General features: G+C 43.5%; 1 protein-coding gene across 1 annotated transcript in view; it reads right to left on the reverse strand.

The window, feature by feature from the left end:
- The window catches only part of LOC140200569 (uncharacterized), a 556670-nt gene that overhangs the window by 12764 nt on the left and 522987 nt on the right, over nucleotides 1-20919 (reverse strand). Inside the window, exons 9-11 of the mRNA XM_072264083.1 lie at nucleotides 16700-17035; nucleotides 14831-15100; nucleotides 11476-11583 (exon numbers count right to left, since the gene is read on the reverse strand). Coding sequence (XP_072120184.1) covers nucleotides 11476-11583; nucleotides 14831-15100; nucleotides 16700-17035 — 714 coding nt within the window. The remainder of the gene's footprint in view (nucleotides 1-11475; nucleotides 11584-14830; nucleotides 15101-16699; nucleotides 17036-20919) is intronic.

Genomic DNA, 20919 nt, shown 5'->3' on the forward strand with positions numbered 1-20919 from the left:
CCTGTAGGTAGCTTACCAAAACAGCACACAATACTCCAAATTCGGCCTTACATGCATCTTAAACAACCTCAACATAACATTCCTTCTTCTGTACTCAATACATTGATTTATGAAGGACCATGTGCCAAAAGCTTTCTTTCTGACCCTATCTACCTGTGACACCACTTTCAGCAAATTGTGTAACTGTATTCCCAGATCCCTTTGTTCTATCATAATCCTCTGTACCCTACCTTTCACTGTGTAAGACCTATGTTGGTTGCCTACTGAGTGTAAAACTTTGCACTTGTCTGCATTAAATTCCATCTGCTATTTTTCAGCCCATTTATCCAGCTGATGCAGATTGTTCTGCAAGCCATGATAGTCTTCCTCACTGCCCCACTACACTCCCAATCTTGGTGTCATTCACATATTTGCTGATCCAATTTAGCACATTATCACCCAGATCATTGATATACTGTGAATGACAAACAACAAAGGACCCAGCACTGCTCCCTATGGCACACCACTAGTCACAGGCCTCCTGTCAGAGATGCAACCCTCTACTACCACTCTCTTGTTTCTCTCACAAAGTCAATGTCTAATCTCATCTACTACCTCATCCTTAATGCTGAATGACTGAATCTTCTTGACCAGCTTCCATGCGGGACCTTGTCCAATGCCATACTAGAGCCCATGTAGACAGCATCCACTGCCTTGCCTTCATCCACTTTTCCGGTAACTTCCTCAAAAATTTCATTGAAATGCCCTGGTTAAGATTTCTACTGCTATCAGCTTTCTGTAAAAGCAGTGAGCCCTGCTGGTGGAATTTTCTGGCTTTGGCTAAAGATAAGGGGCAATGATGTTCAATTTAGGAATGTTGTGTCAGCCAATTAGGATGGTGGAATTGGGAGGGAGTTCTGAAGAGAGCTGGGTGGAGAGAGATTTGTGATGGCATGGGTGGGGTGTATGGTCTTTTTGGTGGGAGATACAGACAAGAGAAAATCGAGAGAGACGGCTGTAGCATTAGATCCAAAGAGAAGACACAATTGCAAGGTATGATGCTTCACGAGATGAAGGTATCTAAGATAGGAACCTCAACCAGTGATTGGTGATGAGAATTCAGTGCCGTGAATAACAGTCATATCCAGGGTTTGGAAGATACGAGGTCCAACACCATGTGACACTTACACTGTTTTAACTGTAATGGGCCCCTTATTTTTATTTCTTTTCTTTATCTAAATAACTGTTTGATAAAGCTGAAATTTGTAAATATGCTTTCTTTATAATCTTAAGCATCATACGATCTGTTATTTCTTGCCAACTGGTAATTCTGTATGGGCAGTATTTACACAGCATTTACTCAAATGGAGGTTTCTTTAATCAAAACATCACAACGTCCCTATTTGGTTGACCCCAAATGATATTGTATTGTTTATTAAAGGTGACCTTCTCACCATTGAGTCATGTGGTTGTTAGCGGAACTGGCTAAGGAACCAAGTTTGAATACAAGCCCAGTGAGGGGTCTACATTTGTGGGTTGCCCGTCCAGGTTTTGCTGAATGCTGTGTAATTGCTGTTAAGAATTGATTAAGCAGTTTGTGTTGTTAAGCCTGTGTTTAAACTTAGTGTCAGGGAAAGTGATTAAGGTACTTTATTTTGGACACTGTAGCAATTAAGGTTTGGTGTGATTCAAAGTGATTACCCAGAAATAATGTTTGTTTTCTGAATGGGATGGATATTCAAAGCCCTGATGAATTGCTAATTAGAGAGCTGAGTTCTGCAAAGAAATGGGAAATGTTGCACTAGTTGAAAGATGGTTTGATCAATTGATGGGTAAGGATGTCGTGTTAGTCCAGACTAGCAGTGACTTAACTTAATTAGTGCTGCCTGAGAGGGTAGGGACACCTGGAGAGGTGGGACCATGGGCTGTCCATATTTTTTGAAGATGGGGGCATGTCATTGAGGGTGATGCCATTAAAGTCCAATTATATGTAGCTGAGGGTGAAGACTTTAAAGACAAATTGTTCTCATTTCTGCAAAATGAGGGGAAGAAGTTGTCTGATGAGTCCTTCAGCATTTGATAGGACTCCTGAGTTGGCTTCAGCTATTACATCACTGGTAGATAAATGCCAAACTGTACTGGTGGAGAGAAAAAATTATCAAAGGCTGAGAACGTTCTCTAGAGTCAAGACCACCTTTGATGGGGAAGAGGAATATGAGACTTGGGCAGAACAGAGATCTTAGTTACCGGATGAGTGGCAGTGTTCAGATAATATAAAAAGGCAGCCACTGGTAAGGAGTCTAAAAGGTCTGGTTGCTGATGTGGTGAGGTCCTTAAAGGCAGAAAACCCATTTGTCACATCGGTGAGCTACATGCATTCATTACAAAACAGTTTTGGCACGGCAGACAAGCCGGTGGAGCTTATGATAATGTTCAGGCACACATTCCATGAGAAAGGGGAGAAAGTTCTTCATTTTCAGGCTAGAGAGACAACTGCATTGCTTGAACCATAAAGGGGACATTCAACTGGCTGAGATAAAACAAGTAAGGAGGGAGCAAGTTGTGAAGGGTATGCTGTCATACAACAAGATTGCCCTCAGTATTCAAATGTCTCATAAGGTACGTCCACGTCCCTCATTTGTTGAGCTGATCAAAGAAGTAAGAGTGAAGGATAACATGATGGAGGAACAGGAGGCTTCCATCAGCAGGGGAAAATCCTCAGTTGGAGCCTCTGTTGCAGAAGCAACCCCAGAGGCCACACAAGTGGGGGTTTTGCAGGATGAAATGACCAACAGGCAAGCCAAGGTATCTCGGTTGATGTCACTGAGTGCTGCAACCAAGCGTGACAAGTCCAGTAGGAAACCAGACCCACCATTGGTGCATACTAAGTAGAGGGCTGCTACTAGCATGAGTCTCTTGACAAGGAAAGTGACAAGCATTTTCTGTTAAAACTGCAGTGAGGGTGGACATTTCAAGTAGGTGTGAGAGTGATAGGAAAACCTTTGGAAGAAAAAGAAGTTGGGTAACTTCGGAGAGACCCGGTAAGGGAACAGCCAGGTGTCCCAGAGAGAATATGTTTCAATCAATGTCTCAAAGGAAACACTAAAGTGCAAGCCACCATTCTTGAAGGGTTAGTGGGACAAAGCCTGTGTATCTAGCTGGATTCTTTTCTTTCTTTCTTTCCTTTCGTATCAAATCTTTTACTATTATCCAAAATTAACAAGAGTACATTGAAGTAAGCAACACTTACAATGTCTCAAGAGAAAAAAACATATTTTAAAGATCGAAAAAATGTTGGTGATTTAAAAAAAGAGGAAAAAACCCTACTAAGCAAGAAAAAGTGAGAAAAAAAACCCATTAGATGTTCAACCCCAGAGCCATGTGTTATACAAAAAGCTTCTAAATATAGACATCAAACTGCCAGCAAGAAAAAAAATGTACCAAAAATTTACAATTAGATCGTGGAGGAAATCTATCAATTAACTCAAATGTTAATAACGAGCAAATGAACCCCATCTTTTCTCAAAATCAAACATAGGTTCAAAGGTTTGACTTATCATTTTCCCCAAACTCAGACACAGCATCACTCGAATGAAGGTTCTATTAATGTGGGAACAAATACTCCCATTGTGAGAAAGTTTGTGGGAGCCTGCAAGGAGAGAAATGGAGAGGATTTTTTGAAAACCTTGTCCAACCACCCGGTATTCAGAGCAGCTTTTGAGGAGGTGCAAGTTCCTCCTAAGCAGGATGATGAGCATAAACATGGAACTGTGTGATACACCAAGCCCAACCCATCATGGTACATCCTGGGGAAGTAATGAGAGTGAAGGTAAACCCTAAATTCCCTGGAATGCCTAATGTTGAAGCCTTCCTGGTGGATGTTCCAGAGGATCATGAAGAAGAGACAAGCTTGCCTGCCGGAGTGCTGGTGAGACCTGAACTGCAGAAACCTTCGGCTGTACACATAAACAGGACGACACTGATTGTCAGAAACACCTTGGAGAGAGAGGTCATCCGCAGACATGGGATGCCGATGGCATATCTTTTCCCAGTGACTGTAATGTCTAGTTTTCCAGTGAGAAAACCAGGAAAGACACAACCTCCTGGATCAGGAAAGTTAACAGCAAAGTGATTCAACTTTGATGACTCACTGGTCCCTGAGGGATGAAAAGGAGACTAACAGAGAAGATATTGAAGTTCAAAGGTGTCTTTTCTACTGATGAGTTTGATGTGGGTGGCTCCAAGAGTACTCACCATACCATCCAAGTGACTGAGGACACCCTTTTCAGAGAAACGTCTTGACAGTTAGCACCAACAGAGGTGGAAGATGTTCAGCAACATCTGTTAAAACTGAAGGAAGCTGGAATTGCTACTGAATCAAGGAGTCCCTATGCATCACCCATAGTGGTGATGAGGAATAAGAATAGGAAGGTATGAATGTGTGTGGTTATTGGACACTGAACCTGACCAGTACAATTCCCAACCAATATACCATTCCACGGATCAAGGATGCTTTGGCCTGTCTGAGTGGAGTGAAATAGTTCAGTGTGTTGGACCTAAGGAGTGGGTATTAATAGGTAGCCAGGAGTGAAGCTGACAAAGAGAAGACAACATTTATGTGCCCTCTTGGATTCTTTCAGGAGCACTGGCTACTTTCTGATGTGTCATGGAGAAGACTGTCGGGGACATGAATTTGTTGAGGTACTGGTGTACTTAGATGATCTCATAGTGTTTGGGTATACACTGGAGGAGCATGAGACAAGGCTACTGAAGGTGCTAGACTGCTTGAAAGCTGAGGGATTAAAACTGTCACTGGACAAGAGCCAGTTCTGTAAGACGTCAGTCATGTATTTCGGACACATAGTCTCAGATGATGGAGTAGCTAACAATCCGTCCAAGATTGAGACAGTGACCAAATGGCCAAGGCCCAAGAATGTGAGTGCTCTACACTAATTCTTTGGATTCTGTGGGTACTACAAGGGATCTGTGAAGGAGTACTCCAAAGTAAGCCACCCTTTGAATCAGCTTCTGTGTAGTTACCTCCCTTGGGAAAGAAAGGAAGGAAAATGAAATGAGAAGAAGGCAAAGCTTATTTTAGCCCAACAGAGCCTTTTGGGGAAAGATGGGATACAAAGTGTGAAGAGGCCTTTCAGCTGCTGAAAGAGTTGCTGACTAAAGCAGCTGTGTTGGTCTTTGCAAACTGCCAGTTGCCATATATACTGCATGCTGATGCCAACTGTGAGGGCTCAGGTGGTACTCTATATCATGATCAGGACAAAGAATTAGGACTTCTTGCTATCATCAGCTGGAGTCTGTCACCCTTCGAACAAAACTACCCAGTGCACAAATTGAAGTTTTCTGACATCAAAGTAGGCTGTGGTTGATAAGTTAAGCGACTACCAGTATGGTGCCAAATTTGAGTTGAAGTCTGACAACAATCCATTGACATATCCTGACTTCAGCAAAGCTGGATGCCTCAGGGCATTGTTGGTTGGCAGTGTTGTCTGCTAATGAACATTGATATGGATGCATTGCCCCGATGTTCGCATGAAGTGCTAAAAATGGATGGAGAAGAGTAGAGCGTTCCTGCCCCTGGTCAGAAAGCAATGTGCCAATTTTCCACAGTGCGAAAATCAGAGGCACAGCTATGGTATGAGAGAGCTGTGAATTATTTGGGAGTTTCATGTTGTGCCATTCCAAAAACTTAATGCAACTTGACCGGTTTAGATACTAAGCAGTTGCCTGCTTTGAATCCTGTGAAATGGCAGCAACTCAGCGAGATGACCCTTGTTTAGGTGCCATTTGGTCATAAATTGCAAAAGGAGATATAGCCCTAGATTAAAAGATGAAACACCCTATTATTTCCCTACTAACGAGAGAATTGGAGTTGAGGAACCAAGTTTTATACAGGGTGATGTCTCCTCTAGACATGCCTCGGTGTTCCCAGATGGTTTTGACTAAGAATTAATGGTGAATTGCGTTGGAGTCACTTCATGATGATGCAGGCTATTTGGAGTTTGACAAGACCTACTTATTGGTCCAAGATCAGTTCTACTGGCTCTGAATGAAGGCTGATGTTGAAGAGTACTGTAAGTCATCCATCCCATATATTTGGAGGAAGACACTGGATATGAGAGTTGCTCCATTATCTGCTTAGATTGCAGATGCTCTTGATCTAGTGTGTATGGATTTTCCTTCCATAGAGCCTGAATCCATCAACACTGTGAATGTCTTTGTCATCACTGATCACTACACCAGATATGCTCAAGCCTTTCCCACTAAGGATCAGGGACCATCCACAGTTGACAACGTGTTATGGGAAAAGTATTTTGCTCAGCAAGGCCTCCCAAGAAGTATACACAGTTAACAGGGAAAAAGATTTTGATAATCAGCTCATACATGAGTTACTGAGCTTGCTTGGAGTTGAGAAGTCAAGGACCACACCCGATTACCTTCTGGGTGATCATCAGCCTGAAAGGTTCAACTGGACATTGTTAGAAGTGCTTGGAACCCTAGATATCAGCAAAAAGAACAAGTGAAGTCAGCATATTGTGCATGTGGTACACTGCTACAATTGTACACAGAATGAAGCTGCTAGACACTCACCATACTATTTGATGGTCAGGTGCAAAGCGAGATTGCCTGTAGATTTCTGTGATGGGGCCGGCAGTGAAGATTTACCTCAGAAGAGATATCTCTAGTATGTGTTTGACATGAAAAAGCTTATGAGCTAGCCACAGTTTCGGCTACCAAGTAAAATCAAGGAAACAAGAGAAGATATGATCAAAAGTTTAGCTTCTCTCAACTGATGCCTGGACACAGAGTTTTAATAAGAAATTTGGAACATAAGTTACTTGATCGCTGTGAGTCTATGTCTTACATAGTGGAGAGCCAGATGCTAGATGTGCCCATTTTCCAGGTGAAGCCGGAAGATGAGAATGGCCCTGTCAAAATTCTCTATTGAGTTCACTTTTTACCCCGAGGGGAGGAGGTATGTGTTGACCCAGAGCCTGACATGGAACCTACACCTAGCAGGAGAACTCTGCACAGAAGGAGGAAAACAAAAAGGCAATCAGCAAAAAGACCTGAAAAGGAACCAACCGCTGAATGCTGTACAGACTCAGAGGACAAGGAAATAGGGTTGTGGTACAAGTTACCTTACGCAAACTCCCCAAGAATTAATGAAGCGATTCTTGAATCTCCCAACCCTGACTGAGATGTAGTGGGAGGACTAGCAGTGGACAGGCAGACCTAATACTAGACAATGAAGGGAAGCTGGGCTCTGATGTAATTAGGAGTGGAGTGAGCTCAGTCACGTAACGGCAAGACCTGAGTTCCTGGAAGCCACAAATAAACGACAGGGTGTACATTCCCAAGTAGATAGGAAAGGTCACAAAGAGCGCCTGAGGCTTAAGAAGCTGAAGCTGAGATAAGAAGGTCTCAGAGTGTCGGGAAACCTTCAGATAGTCTGGCATATGATGCACCAGGGAAACAGAAGGTGATGGCTATCCCCATAGTGAGTTATGTAACTGCAAATAATAAATGGGTTGGGAACCCTGAAACCAAAAAAATTATTTGAATAGAGTGTTCTTAATAATGGTTTGATCAGGTTCAAAGTCATGAGGACATGACTGCTTTTGGTTGGGGAGAACGTAACACTGTGTCGTATTTCATAAAGTAGCTTTCTGTAAAAGCAGTGAGCCCTGCTGGTAGAATGTTTGGGTTTCGGCTAAAGATAAGGGGCTATGAGGTTCAATTTTCAAATGTTGTGTCAGACAATTAGGATGATGGAATTGGGAGAAGGTTTCAGAGAGAGCTGGGCAGAGAAAGGTTTGTGATGGGCACTAGTGGGTTTTGTGGTCTTTTTGGTGGGAGATGCAGGGAAGAGAGATCAGGAGAGACTGCAGTAAGATTCAATCTGACAGGAAGACGTGATTGTAAGGAATGATTCATGAAACAAAGGAGTCCAAGATGGGAAGCTTTACCAGTGATTGCTGATGAAAATTCAGTACCATAAGAATTGGTTATTCCCAGCTTTTGGATGATAGGAGCTCCAAGACCACGTGCAGAATTTAGCCTATTTTAACTGTGATGCGTTCTTTTTTCCGCTTTTCTTTTGTTAATAACTGTTTGATAAAGCTGAAATTAGTAAATATGCTATCTTTATAATCTTATGTTGTGTGCAATCTGTTATTTCTTGCTGACTGATAATTCTTTATAGAATTCTTTATATAATTCTTTACACAGAGTTTGCTCAAATCGAGGTTTCTTTAGTTGGAACATCATGACATTCCTGTTAGGTTGATCCCCAAGTCATACCAGCCATAGACGTACATTGTTTATGAAATGTGGCCTTCTCACCATTGAGTCATATGGCTGTTAGCAGAGCTGGCTAATGAGCAAAGTCTGCATACAAGCCCAGAGAGGGCCACATCTATAAGAACGGTTAGGCATGACCTATCACGTACGAAGCCATGCTGACTATCCTCAATCAACCCATTTCTATCCAAATACTTATACTGGCATGCGGCCAAGTGGTTAAGGCGTTGGTCTAGTGATCTGAAGGTTGCTAGTTCGAGCCGCAGGTGAGGCAACCTGTTGTGTCCTTGAGCAAGGCACTCAACCACACATTGCTCTGCGACGACACCGGTGCCAAGCTGTATCGGCCCTTGCCCTTCCCTTGGACAACATCGGTGGCGAGGAGAGTGGAGACTTGCAACATGGGCAACTGCCAGTCTTCCATACAATCTTGCCCAGGCCTGCGACCTGGAAACCTTCCAAGGCGCAAATCCATGGTCTCGCGAGACTAACAGATGCCTATATATATATATTATATTTTATATAGATATATACAGAAATAGTGACAGACTCCTAGTGGATAATTTCCTAGTTTCTGTTTGGAGCCCTTTTTCAATAGTGCAACAACACTGGTTATTCTCCAATCATCTGGTAACTCTCCTGTCACTAAGAATGGTTTAAATATCTCAGCTGGAGCCCTAGCAATTTCTGCATTTGCCTCCTGTAGGATCTGAGTGAACACCTTGTCAGGTACTGGGGATTTATCCACCCTAATACGCCTCAGCACAGAAAAATTCTCCTCCTCCTTTGTAATCTTTACAGGGTCCATGAAGTTGATGCCACTTTGCCTCAATTCTATAGACTCTGTATCTATCTCCTGAGTAAATACAGATGCAAAGTATGCAATTAAGATCTCCTCCATCTGTTTTGACTCCACGCATGGATTAACATTCTGATCTTCCAGAGGTAGAGTTTTGCCCTTGAAATCCATATGTTCTTAACATACTTGTGGAATCATTCAGGATTCTAATTCACCTTGTCTGCTGAAGAAAATTCATATTTTCTTTCAGCCTTTCTGATTTCTTTCTGAAGTGTTATTTTGCATTTTGTGTACTCCATAAGCACCTCCTTTGTTTCTATTTGCCTATATATGCTATGTGCCTCTTTTTTCTCTCTTAACCAGTGCCTTGATAACTCTTGAAAACAGAGGTTCCCTACACTTGTTATCTTTACCTTTTATTCTGACAGGCACACACAAGCTTCTTACTCTCAACATTTCATTTACACCTTTCCCAGAAAACAGCCTGTCCTAATCCACACTTGGCAGATCATTTCTGATTCCATTAAAATTGGCCTTTCTACAAATTAGAATCTCAACCTGTGGGTCAGACCTTTCTCATTGCATATTTACTTTGAATCTAATGGCATTGTGGTCACTGGATGCAGTTGCCCCCTGCACAATCTCTGTCACCTGCTCTGTCTCATTCCCTAATAACAGATTCAGTGTCATATTTAAAAACGCAAACACGAGGAATTCTGCAGATACTGGAAATTCAAGCAACACACATCAAAGTTGCTGGTGAACGCAGCAGGCCAGGCAGCATCTCTAGGAAGAGGTACAGTCGACGTTTCGGGCTGAGCCCTTTCATCAGGACTGAAAGAAGAGCTAGTAAGAGATTTGAAAGTGGGAGGGGGAGGGGGAGATCCAAAATGATAGGAGAAGACAGGAGGGGGACAGATGGAGCCAAGAGCTGGACAGTTGATTGACAAAAGGGATATGAGAGGATCATGGGAGAGGATGCCCAGGGAGAAAGAAAAGGGGGACGGGGGGAAGAACCCAGAGGATGGGCAAGGGGTATAGTGAGAGGGACAGAGGGAGAAAAAGGAGAGAGAGAGAAAGAATGTGTGTATATAGATAAATAACGGATGGGGTACGAGGGGGAGGTGGGGCATTAGCAGAACCGTCACTCTTCTTACCCATGTTATTGGTACCTCCATGGACCACGATTTCTGTCTGTTCATCCTCCCACTTAAGAATTCTGAGGACTCAATCTGAGATGTCCTGGGCCCTGGCCCCAGAAGGGAACATATCATCAGGCAATCTCATTCTCACCCACAGAATCTCATCCTGTCTGTTCCCCTAAGTAATAACTCCCTTATCATCACAGTATGCCTCTTCTCTCCCCTTTCCTTCTGAGTCACCGAAGTAGACTCAGCACCAGATACCAGACCACTGTGACTTTCCCCTGATCGGTTAATTCCCCCAACAGTATCCAAGAAGATACAACTGTTGTTGAGGGGTATGGCCACAGGGGTACTCTGCACTGGCTCCTTAACCCCTTTCTCTTCTTGACTGCTACCCAGTTTCCTGTGTCCTGCACCTTGTGTGTAACTAACTTTCAATATTCCTATCTATCACCCCTTCAGCCTCCTGAATGATCTGGTGTTCATCCAGTTCCAGCTCCAACTCCACAATGTGGATTACTAGAACCTGCACCTGGATGCACTTCTTATAGTTGTAGTCATCAGGGACACTGGAATTCTCCCTATCTTCCCACATCCCACAAGAGGAGTACTCAACTATCTTGCCTGGCATCTCTACTGTCCTATCCAAGCAACTCCAAAAAAGGAAAGGAAAATAAAACTTAGCCGAGAGCTTTTCTTTTCTTTGCTTTGTTTGACTGAAGACTCTCCTCGTTGAAGCCTCCAAGATCAAAAGCCTCAAGATCACCACTCTGACTCTGTCCACTCAGAAAATGGCCACTGCACATCCCCTTGCCTTCCTTTAACTTGCTCTTCCTAATCAATCACAAACGACGATTGATCACTGGTTGGAGTTCAATTATGCTGCCGCATTCTGCTGCTGCCATTTTTTACTCGGGCAGTGGATCTAAGTGAAATCCCCTCCTCTCAAACTACTGATGTCTGGATTGGTCGCTGGTCATAGTTCTATGCATTCAGCAAAATGCACTTCAGCTGCCCATGAGCACAAATCTTTGCAAGTGTGAAAAAATGCAGAGATTTGTAGTCATCAGATGCAGGCTTGATGATACATTAATATCTGACTTATTTCCTTATGTTTGAAGGTCATTCAGTTCAACCCAAACTCCAGTTTAATATTATTTCTCTGTGTAGAAAGGATAAAATTGCCATTCTTTGTTTTTGGAATCATGTTCCCCATTTCTTCAGGTACCTTACCTGTAACCTTGCGCCTTCTTAGACACAGCACCATCACCAGGATAATGATGAGGAGAAGGGCCAGTCCAGCAGTAATTACAACAGTGGTGTGTCTAAAACTAGAAACCTCTGCCAAAACAATAAGCACAAATTTCTAAGTTATTATGTTGGCATTATTCAAAAGCCATCTAAATGACTGAGAAATAACATTGACTAATTTAGATCACAGGTTCCAGGTTTAATTTCTATTCAAGGCTAACTGACCTGAATGTTGAAGAACTACACCTGTCCTCAGTAACCACCAGTGAGAGGCAAGAAATGAATCACAGTGGGATTTAGGTCCCGATATCAATCCAGTTGTCGTGGTCCAGTCCGTGAATTCTGCACTCCGGTTCACGGTCCGGTCCGTGGACTCAGGACTCCAGGTCTTCCAGCTGTCCCTTGTTTTGGTTGACTTAATCATAGGCACCTGATTCCCATCTTGTGGCTTGGAATATAAGTAGACATGGGGTTGAGTGTGGGCTGCTTGTTTGTCTTGTCAAGATCCTCTGGGATCAACCTGCCGGTGGAAGTCTAGAGCAGCCACTTGCCATCTTTACGCCGCGTTGGAAAACCATCGCTTCATAGCCTTGCTGTCGGTAGTTGGAGCTGTCTTTGCGGTATGGATTCGGCTGTTTCCCGGGCCAGCTGAGTGGCCGTCAGCCACTCCGAGCTAGGTAGGGATCTGGCTGTTTCCGTAGCCAGCCGAGATTGCTGGCCGTAACTGCTACTTGGAGCCTCAAGACCCCAGCCTGTCTCCAAGCTCAAGCCTCAATACCCCAGCCACATCCTGTCCTTGCCTGGTTCTGGGGCCCGAGCCTGAGGCAAGACCCAGGTTCTGGGTTTGTGTCCAGTCTCTGGCTCGGAGCCCAAGCCCAGGCTCCTAGTACATAGTTCATTGTCCGGGTTCCCTGTCTTGTCCATGTCCTAGCCCAAGTCTGTATTCCTGTCCCTGCTCCTTGTCTGTATCCTGTCACGTCCCTACTCTAGTCAAGTCCTGTTCCTTGTACTTCAGTGTCTGTGTCTTGCATTTGGGTCCTTTTCCAACACCCCCAGTGTGACACAGGCATCTCTTTCTGGCAGGAGAACCTGTGGAAATGTGCCACTCATAAAGATTCAGTTCATGGGTGAGGCTTCCCAATGTTCAACAGAAGAATGCCCATCATAGTCTGGGTTTCTACTGGAATAGGAATTGCCACAGTGTAGTGGTTGTTGCCCCAGAACTTCTATCCCCTTAAATGGGAGCTGTAAATGTGAGATACACTCAGCAGGTTAGGCAGCTTCTGTGGAAAGAGAACTGGGAAAATTAATGTTTCAGGTTGAAAATCCTCCATCAGATTTCAAGGAATGGTCTTTGGAAAAACGCCTGTCAGATTCCAAGGAAGGGGCTGTGGGGGAAAAAAACCCTGTCAGGTTCCAAGGAAAGGTCTTTGAATAAACCTCTATCTGATTCCAAGGAAGGGGCTTTGAATAAACCTCCATCACATTTGAAGGAGGGGTATTTCCACAGATACTCTCAGACCTGCTTAGTGGTTCCAATATTTTGGTCTTTCCTTTAGACTTCCTGCATCTAGAAGTTCTGATTTTCAAATACTAAAACTCTGCTGTGCATTTAACTACCGTCTACTGATGTCCATGCAGCTGAAATTCACTAAACCATTGCAGTGCTGATGAAAATATATTTTTCTATTCTCTGCACACACCCATCACTGTGACTGACATCAAGTCTCCTGTCTTTAAAGAACATCTTAGCACATGTAGTTGAGTAATTAGCATGGGATTTTCAATGTCTATTATTGTAGTTGTTACTTTCGGGGGTTATTGCTTCATCTGGAAACCAGGACTGTCTGATCCTGAATTCCCACCTGCCCCAGTGTGTATTTTGTTGGGGCAGGTAGGAATTCAAGATGCCACTCCCTCTTTGCTATGTTGCTGAGGATCATGGTCTGATGAAACTCTGACCAAGTTCCTTGTGTATTTTGAGATATTTCGGTTCTTCAAGATGCTGTATCGTTTGCTTGTTCTTGGTAGTTTTGCTGGTTAATAAATCTTCTGTAACAAAGCAATAACAATGTGGCCTACAGGGAAGAAGTAATCTCCCTGACACAGTGGTGTCAAGGAAACAACCTCTCCCTCAATTTCGCAAAAACAAAGGAGCTGGTTGTGGATTACAGGAGGAATGGAGACAGCCTAACCCCTATTGACATCAGTGGATGTGGGGTTGAGAGTGTAAACAGCTTCAAGTTCCTCGGCGTCCACATCACCGTGGACCTCACGTGGTCTGTACATACCGGTGTGTGCTGAAAAAGGCACAACAGCACCTCTTTCACCTCAGACAGTTGAAGAAGTTTGGAATGGGCACCCATATCCTAAGAACTTTCTACAGGGGCACAACTGAGAGTATCCTGACTGGCTGCATCACTGTCTGGTATGAGAACTATACCTCTCTTAATCGCAGGACTCTGCAGAGAGTGGAGTGGACAGCCTAGCGCATCTGTGGTTGTGAACTTGCCATGATTCAGAATATTTACAAGGATAGACGTGTAAAAAGGTCCCGTAGGATTATTGGGGACCCAAGCCATCCCAACCACAATCCATTCCAACTGCTACCATCCGGGAAGCGGTACCGCAGCATAAAAGCCAGGACCAACAGGCTCCGGGACAGCTTCTTCCACCAGGCTATCAGACTGATAAACTCACGCTGGTTTGAGTGTACATTGACTCTTCTATTTATTATAAATTATTATAAATTACTATCATTGCACATTTAGATGAAGATGTAACGTAAAGAATTTTATTCCTCATGTTTGTCAAGGATGTAAGAAATAGTCAATTCAATTCAATTGTTTTGTTTGAATTACTGAAGTCTCTGGGATTCCTGCATTTGAGTTCACCAGTGACCCATATTTGGATGTATTTGTCACAAATAAAGCTAATCTTTGAGGAGGATTTTGCTGAGGTTGCCTTGGCGTTATCTTTTGAAAGGATGGTCCTCTCCAACAACAAAACAAAGATCCTCCATTACCTACTTCACTGTATAAAACTGTCCACTAATGATAAAGGTTCACAGTGATACCCTAAGAAACACGGATCACTTGTCATATCTCAGAGGTCACCTCTCAGAAAGGACAGACATTGGTGACGAAATTCATGATTGCTTTCTCTGTACCAGGACAGCTTTGCTCAATAGTCAACCATCCAACAGTGATCCCATCTAGAACCTGGTCTACCTAACATGGGACTAACATTATAAGCATGTGATAGGCCCTGAGAAAAAACAGAAATATCTATAATTTGAAAGAAAGAGATCTCAGAGATTCAAAGCTAAGTCACTTACTGTTCACCTGAAGATAATATGGAATAAAAATCTTGGGTCTGTTTTGATGAAACACAGCACACATCCATTTTCCTTGGACTTTATCGTCTGTTGGAATAATCAGCTGCAAAGAGTCACCTTCATTCTTCCGTTCCATGAATATTTTCTCATCCACAATTTCACCATCGCTGTTGATCCAAACCAGTCTCATTGATTCACTGACCTCAGACACAGAGCAGGTCAGGGTAACGGTGTCTCCCTCAGTCACTGCATCAGGTGGTTCAACTGTGACTGTGGAAACAACGAATCACTGAGATTTTAAACAACGGCCAAAGTTTTGAATCAACTGTGTTGCTTTTCTCTGCTGACTGAAAAGCTAATCCAAGTGATCATTGGCACTATGTGTAAAATGCTACTGCATAAATTGAGCTTCCGTAGTCTTTTACAACAGTTTTGAACACAATGTACAACCTCTGAACACAATGGCCCTGGCCATTGCATACCCCCTCTACTAAGATGAATGATGTGGATAGTGTGGAGGGCTGTCAGCAGTTACAGAGGGACATTGATAGGATGCAAAACTGGGCTGAGAAGTGACAGATGGAGTTCAACCCAGATAAGTATGAGGTGGTTCATTTTGGTAGGTTAAATATGATGGCAGATTATAGTATTAATAGCAAGACTCTTGGCAGTGTGGAGGATCAGAAGGATCTTGGGGTTCGGGTCCATAGGATACTCAAAGCTGCTACGCAGGTTGACTCTATGGTTAAGAAGGCATATGGTGCACTGGCCTTCATCGATCATGGGATTGAGTTTAAGAGCTGAGAGGTAATGTTACTGCTATATTGGACCCTGTCAGACCCCACTTGGAGTACTGTGCTCAATTCTGGTCGCCTCACTACAGGAAGGATGTGGAAACCATAGAAAGGGTGCAGAGGAGATTTACAAAGATGTTGCCTGGATTGGGGAGCGTTGCTTATGAGAATAGATTGAGTGAACTCGACCTTTTCTCTTTGGAGCAACAGAGGATGAGAGATGACCTAATAGCGGTGTACAAGAGAATGAGAGACATTGATCATCTGGATAGTCAGAGGCTTTTTCCAGGGCTGAGATGGCTAACATGAGAGAGCATAGTTTTAAGGTGCTTGGAGGTAGGTACAGAGGAGATGTCAGGGGTAAGTTTTTTTTTATGCAGAGAGTGGTGAGTGCATGGAATGGGCTGCCAGCGGCAGTGGTGGAGGCGAAAATGATAGGGTCTTCTAAGAGACTCCTGGATGAATACATGGAGCTTAGAAAAATAGATGGCTATGGGTAAGCCTAGGTAGTTCTAAGGTAAGGACATGTTTGACACAACCTTGTGGGCCGAAGGGCCTGTATTGTGCTGTAGGTTTTCTATGTTTCTATGAATCTTCATTGTGAAAATGCTAAGTCATATGGCTGCATCAGCATCTGGTATTGGGGTGGGAACATTGAAGCCTCGAACGCTACCTCTCTTTTTGCATTACTCATTTAAATTTTTTTGTACTCTGGGCATGACCTTAGAGGATGTGAATGAATTTTTATAAAAGTAATGAAGAAATATTGATTTTTGCTGCTGTCTCATTTGTAGCGATGGGAAACAACTTTAATCACACCGTCTCTCAAAAATAAAGAAAAAGATGTTTAACAGCAAAACAAGTGAACAGAATATTTCAAAGTCGTTGCCAATTATGCTAGTTTAAGGCAGTTTTAGTGTTCAACAAAATGCAAATAAGTTTTATCGGATGTTTTGAGTAAAAAGGAACATTTTAAACTCGGAAGTAAATGTGGAAACATGCTGAAGTTGCAGTATGTACACAAACGGCAAACTTCCTCCCAGTGACTTATCTTTGAAAGCATTCTGTCTCTTACCTCTAACTGTGATTAATTCAATGGTCACGTATTGATATGATCTCAGAGAACATGTGTAAACTCCGGCATCTTCAAACTGCACAGGAACAATCCTCAATCTGAAATTCGTGTCATTCAGACTTTCCCCTGTAGTTCTCAGTCGGTTCTCGAAGTAGCTCCTCCCACTGACATTGATAGGCTGAGACCTGTAGGCAGTAGCTATTTCCATCTCCCGGTTCTGGAAATGTGACTTCCAAGTCCATCTGGTTTCATAAAGCTCAGAACAAGTTTCACAAATCAGCTTGAGTTCACTGTGATCTATGTCTGACCGATAAACAGTGTACTTATTGTGTAAATCTGCAAGACAGGGACGGGTAACAAAGAACTAGGTTATCACAGATGCAGAGATATGGATGTTTCAGGTTTCTACTGGGATAAATACCCGCTCCTAGAATGGCTGAGACAGGAAAGTGGATGTGGAGCTGGAATGCACCAGGTGCCAACTGAGATTCCGATCTTCCCCAAACACAGAGTCAGCAAAGAGACACTGTTGAACTGGAGATAATAAATGAGCTGAGGGAGTCTCAACACAGCTAACAGCTGAACTGTGTTATACCTGTATCTATACTTTTAATTAGTTTGCAGTTCTTTGTTTCATTACAGACTAGAAGACTATTTGCTGACATCCATGGATGGGTTTTATTCACTTTGACTCCTACAGGGGAATTGAAATGATTGATGGGTGGCTCCATCAATCACAGTGTCACCACTTTACACATAATGGCCACTTTATCCAGTAACTCCTGTAAATAATAAAGAGGCCACTGAGTGTATGTTCATGGTCTTCTGCTGCTGTAGCCTTTCCACTTCAAGTTTCAATGTGCTTTGTGTTCAGAGATGCTCTTCTGCACACTTCTCTTGTAACACTCATCTCTCTGAGTTACTGTGCCTTACTCTCAGCTTGAACCAGTCTGGCCATTCTCCTCTGACCTCTCTCATTAACAAGGCATTTTCAACCATAGAACTACCACTAATTGAATGTTTTTTTTGGTTGTTTTTTTTGCACCATTCTCTACAAACCCTAGAGTTGTCTGAGAAAATCTCAGGAGAGCAGCAGTTTCTGAAATACTCAAAGCACCCTATCTGACACCAATAATAATTCTGCAGACAAAGTTACTTAGATCACATTTCTTCTCCATTCTAATGTTTGGTCTGAACAACAAATGAACTTCTTGACCATGTCTGCATGCTTTTGTAGTATTTTGCAGGTGAACTGGTGTACCTAATAAAGTGGACCCTAAGTGTATACTTACACAGTGTCCCAGGGTAAGGGCAATGACCACACCCTGCAATGAAAGGCCACAGTGGAGTGAGTGCTCACTGTGTTGCTGCCTGGTGCCCAGGTTCAGGACATCTTATCTGAACTGCAGAGGAATTTTCAGTGGGAGGGGAAAAATTCAGTTGTTGTGGTCCATGTGGGTATCAACAGAATAGGTAGAACGAGGAAAGAGGTTTTGCTGAGGATATTTGACAGCTAGGGACTAAATTAAATAGCAGAAAAAAATGTGCTAATCTCTGGATTACTACCTCAGCCACATGCAAATTGGTATAGGGTTAAGAAGATTAGAGAGTTAAATGTATGGCTCAAGGATTGGTGTGGGAGAAGTGGGTTTGAATTTATGGGAAATTGGCACCAATATTGGGGCAGGAGGGAGCTGTTCCACTGGGATGGGCTCCACCTGAATCGTGGTGGGACCTGGATCCTGGGAAATTGCATGACTAGGATTGTAACTAGGGCTTTAAACAAAATATCGGGGGGGCGGGGTTCAACAAATTGGAGAAGCATGGCTAAAGTAAAAGAAAAAAGTGTGGATAAAGTTAAAGTAAAAACAAAAATTAAAAAAGAGAGAGAAGTAAGGGTGCAGTGCAGAAAAGTCAAGTGCATAAGAGACAAAGGTTACTAGATTTTAAAGGCACAATGAGTGGAAGGGCACTATATCTGAATGGCTGTAGTCTTCATAAAAGTTCAGTGAACTTGTGGCACAAATCAATACAAACACATATAATTTAGTGGCCATTGCAGAAATGTGGTTGTGGGGTGGAGAGGATTGGGAATTAAATACCCAAGGATATCAGGTAACATGGAAGGATGGGCAGGAAGGTAAGGGAGTCGGGGAAGTGCTCTTAATTAAAGATGAAATCAGGGCGATATAAGATCTAAGGAGCAGAATGCTGAATCCATCTGGGTAGAGATTAGGAATAGTTAAGGGAAAAAAATCACTGGTGGGAGTTGTCTATAGGCCAATAATAATAACATTACAGAGGCACAGGCAATAAACAGAGAAATATCTGAGGCATATAAGAATGGAACAACAGTTATCCAGAGGGAGTTTAACTTGCACATAGATTGAGTGAATCAAGTTAGTCAAGGCAGTGTTGAGGAGGACTTCATAGAATTCATACATGAAAGCTTCCTTGAGCAGCCATGTTACTGATCCTACAAGGGAACATGCTATCTTGGATCTGGTCCTGTGCAATGAGACGGGTAAAATTAGCAATCTTGTAGTGAGGGATCCTCTTGAAAAGAGTGATCACAGTATGATCAAGTTCCTCATACAAATGGAGGGTGCAATAGTTCGATCTAAAACCAGTGTATTTTTCATATGCTGGCTGGTTTTGACGGCGGACTCAAATGCAAGACACAGACACTGAAGTACTAGGAACAAGACTAGGTGTGTTAAACAAGCAAGGGAAGTGGGGAAGAAATGACGCTGGACAAGGCACCGGCCTGGATGAGGCTAGGATACAGGGCCTGGGCTAGGACTAGACTAGGAAAGCGGGACCTGGACGAGGAACAAGGAACTTCGAACCTGAACAAGAACTCCGAGCCAGAGACCGAGCAGGCACCTGGAACCTAGGTCTTGACTCGGGCTCGGACCCCAGACCTAGGCGAGGACAAGACATGCTACAGGACTGGACATGGCTAGGCTACAGGACTGGACGTGGAACTCCTGCACAGGACAAGAATACATAGCCTTTGCTTGGACTAGACGAGGTTCTTGGATGTGACTTAGACTAGATGAGGAACTCCTGGGCTGAGCGAGGCACAAGAACAGGACGAGACCCTAAAGCCTTGACATGGTCTTGGGAGACAGGGACGCAGAGCACAGAGCATTGGTCTTGGGAGACAGGAGAGCAGAACACAGAGCCTTGGTCTTGGGAGGCAGGAACGCAGAACACAGAACCTTGGTCTTGGGAGACAGGAACACAGAACACAGAGCCCTGGTCTTGAGAGACAGGAACATGGAACACAGAGCCGGGACCCCTCCTTGGGAACAGGACGTAGGGCCGGGACTCATACACAGAACACAGACAAGGTAGCGGCAAACGGCCAGACCTACCTAGCGGAGGCATAGACACAAGCAAGGTAGCAGGCAAGGCTTCAGGCAAAGGCTTCAGGTGAAGGTAGCAGGCAGGGCATCAGGCGAAGGTGGCAGGCAGGGCATCAGGCGAAGGTAGCAGGCGAGGCATCGGGCGAAGGTAGCAGGCGAGGCATCAGGCGAAGGTAGCAGGTGAGGCTTCAGGAGGAAGGTGAAGGGAAGGGGGCAGTCCAGCCACTGAAGCTTCTTCTTCTCCTTCCTTGAGTTTTTACGGCAGTTGGCATCCACACTGTTGCATTACTGCCATCTTCAGGATTTATTGTCCCTCATTGTCCATTCACTTTAAAGCCGTCTTTCCAGTCTCGTTGCCCTTAAAAAACTAAACAACCATTTCCTCCCCTAATCGCTCTCCCCACATTCCAATAAACCTTTAACACTATTCTCTACCAGTCCTATTTTCCGTAATCGTTGTAACATTTGTTGTCTTTCCTGTGCAAATTTCCTGCATGAAATAAGGATCTGCTCTACTGTTTCAGTCTCCTGACATAGATCGCAAAAACCTGTTGGATGCTTATTTATGTGGCCAGAGTGCCATTAAGGTTGTTGTGCCCAGTTCTCAGTCTACTTATAATTACTTGCTCCTTTTGCTTTACGCCCCTACTTCTTCCCATATCTACTCTGTTCTGAATTGAATGTAAATGTCTTCCTTTTATTGCTCTATCCCAATGCTGATGCCACTGTTGATTTATCCTTCTCCACACTATGCTCTACCCCTCTGATTTTGATAGTTTAATATTCACCTTTATAGATCCTTTTTTGACTGCTGCTTTTGCCAGCCTATCTGCTGTCTCATTTCCCATA

The sequence above is a fragment of the Mobula birostris genome, chromosome 7 (genome assembly GCF_030028105.1).
Source record: "Mobula birostris isolate sMobBir1 chromosome 7, sMobBir1.hap1, whole genome shotgun sequence".
Taxonomy (NCBI): domain Eukaryota; kingdom Metazoa; phylum Chordata; class Chondrichthyes; order Myliobatiformes; family Myliobatidae; genus Mobula; species Mobula birostris.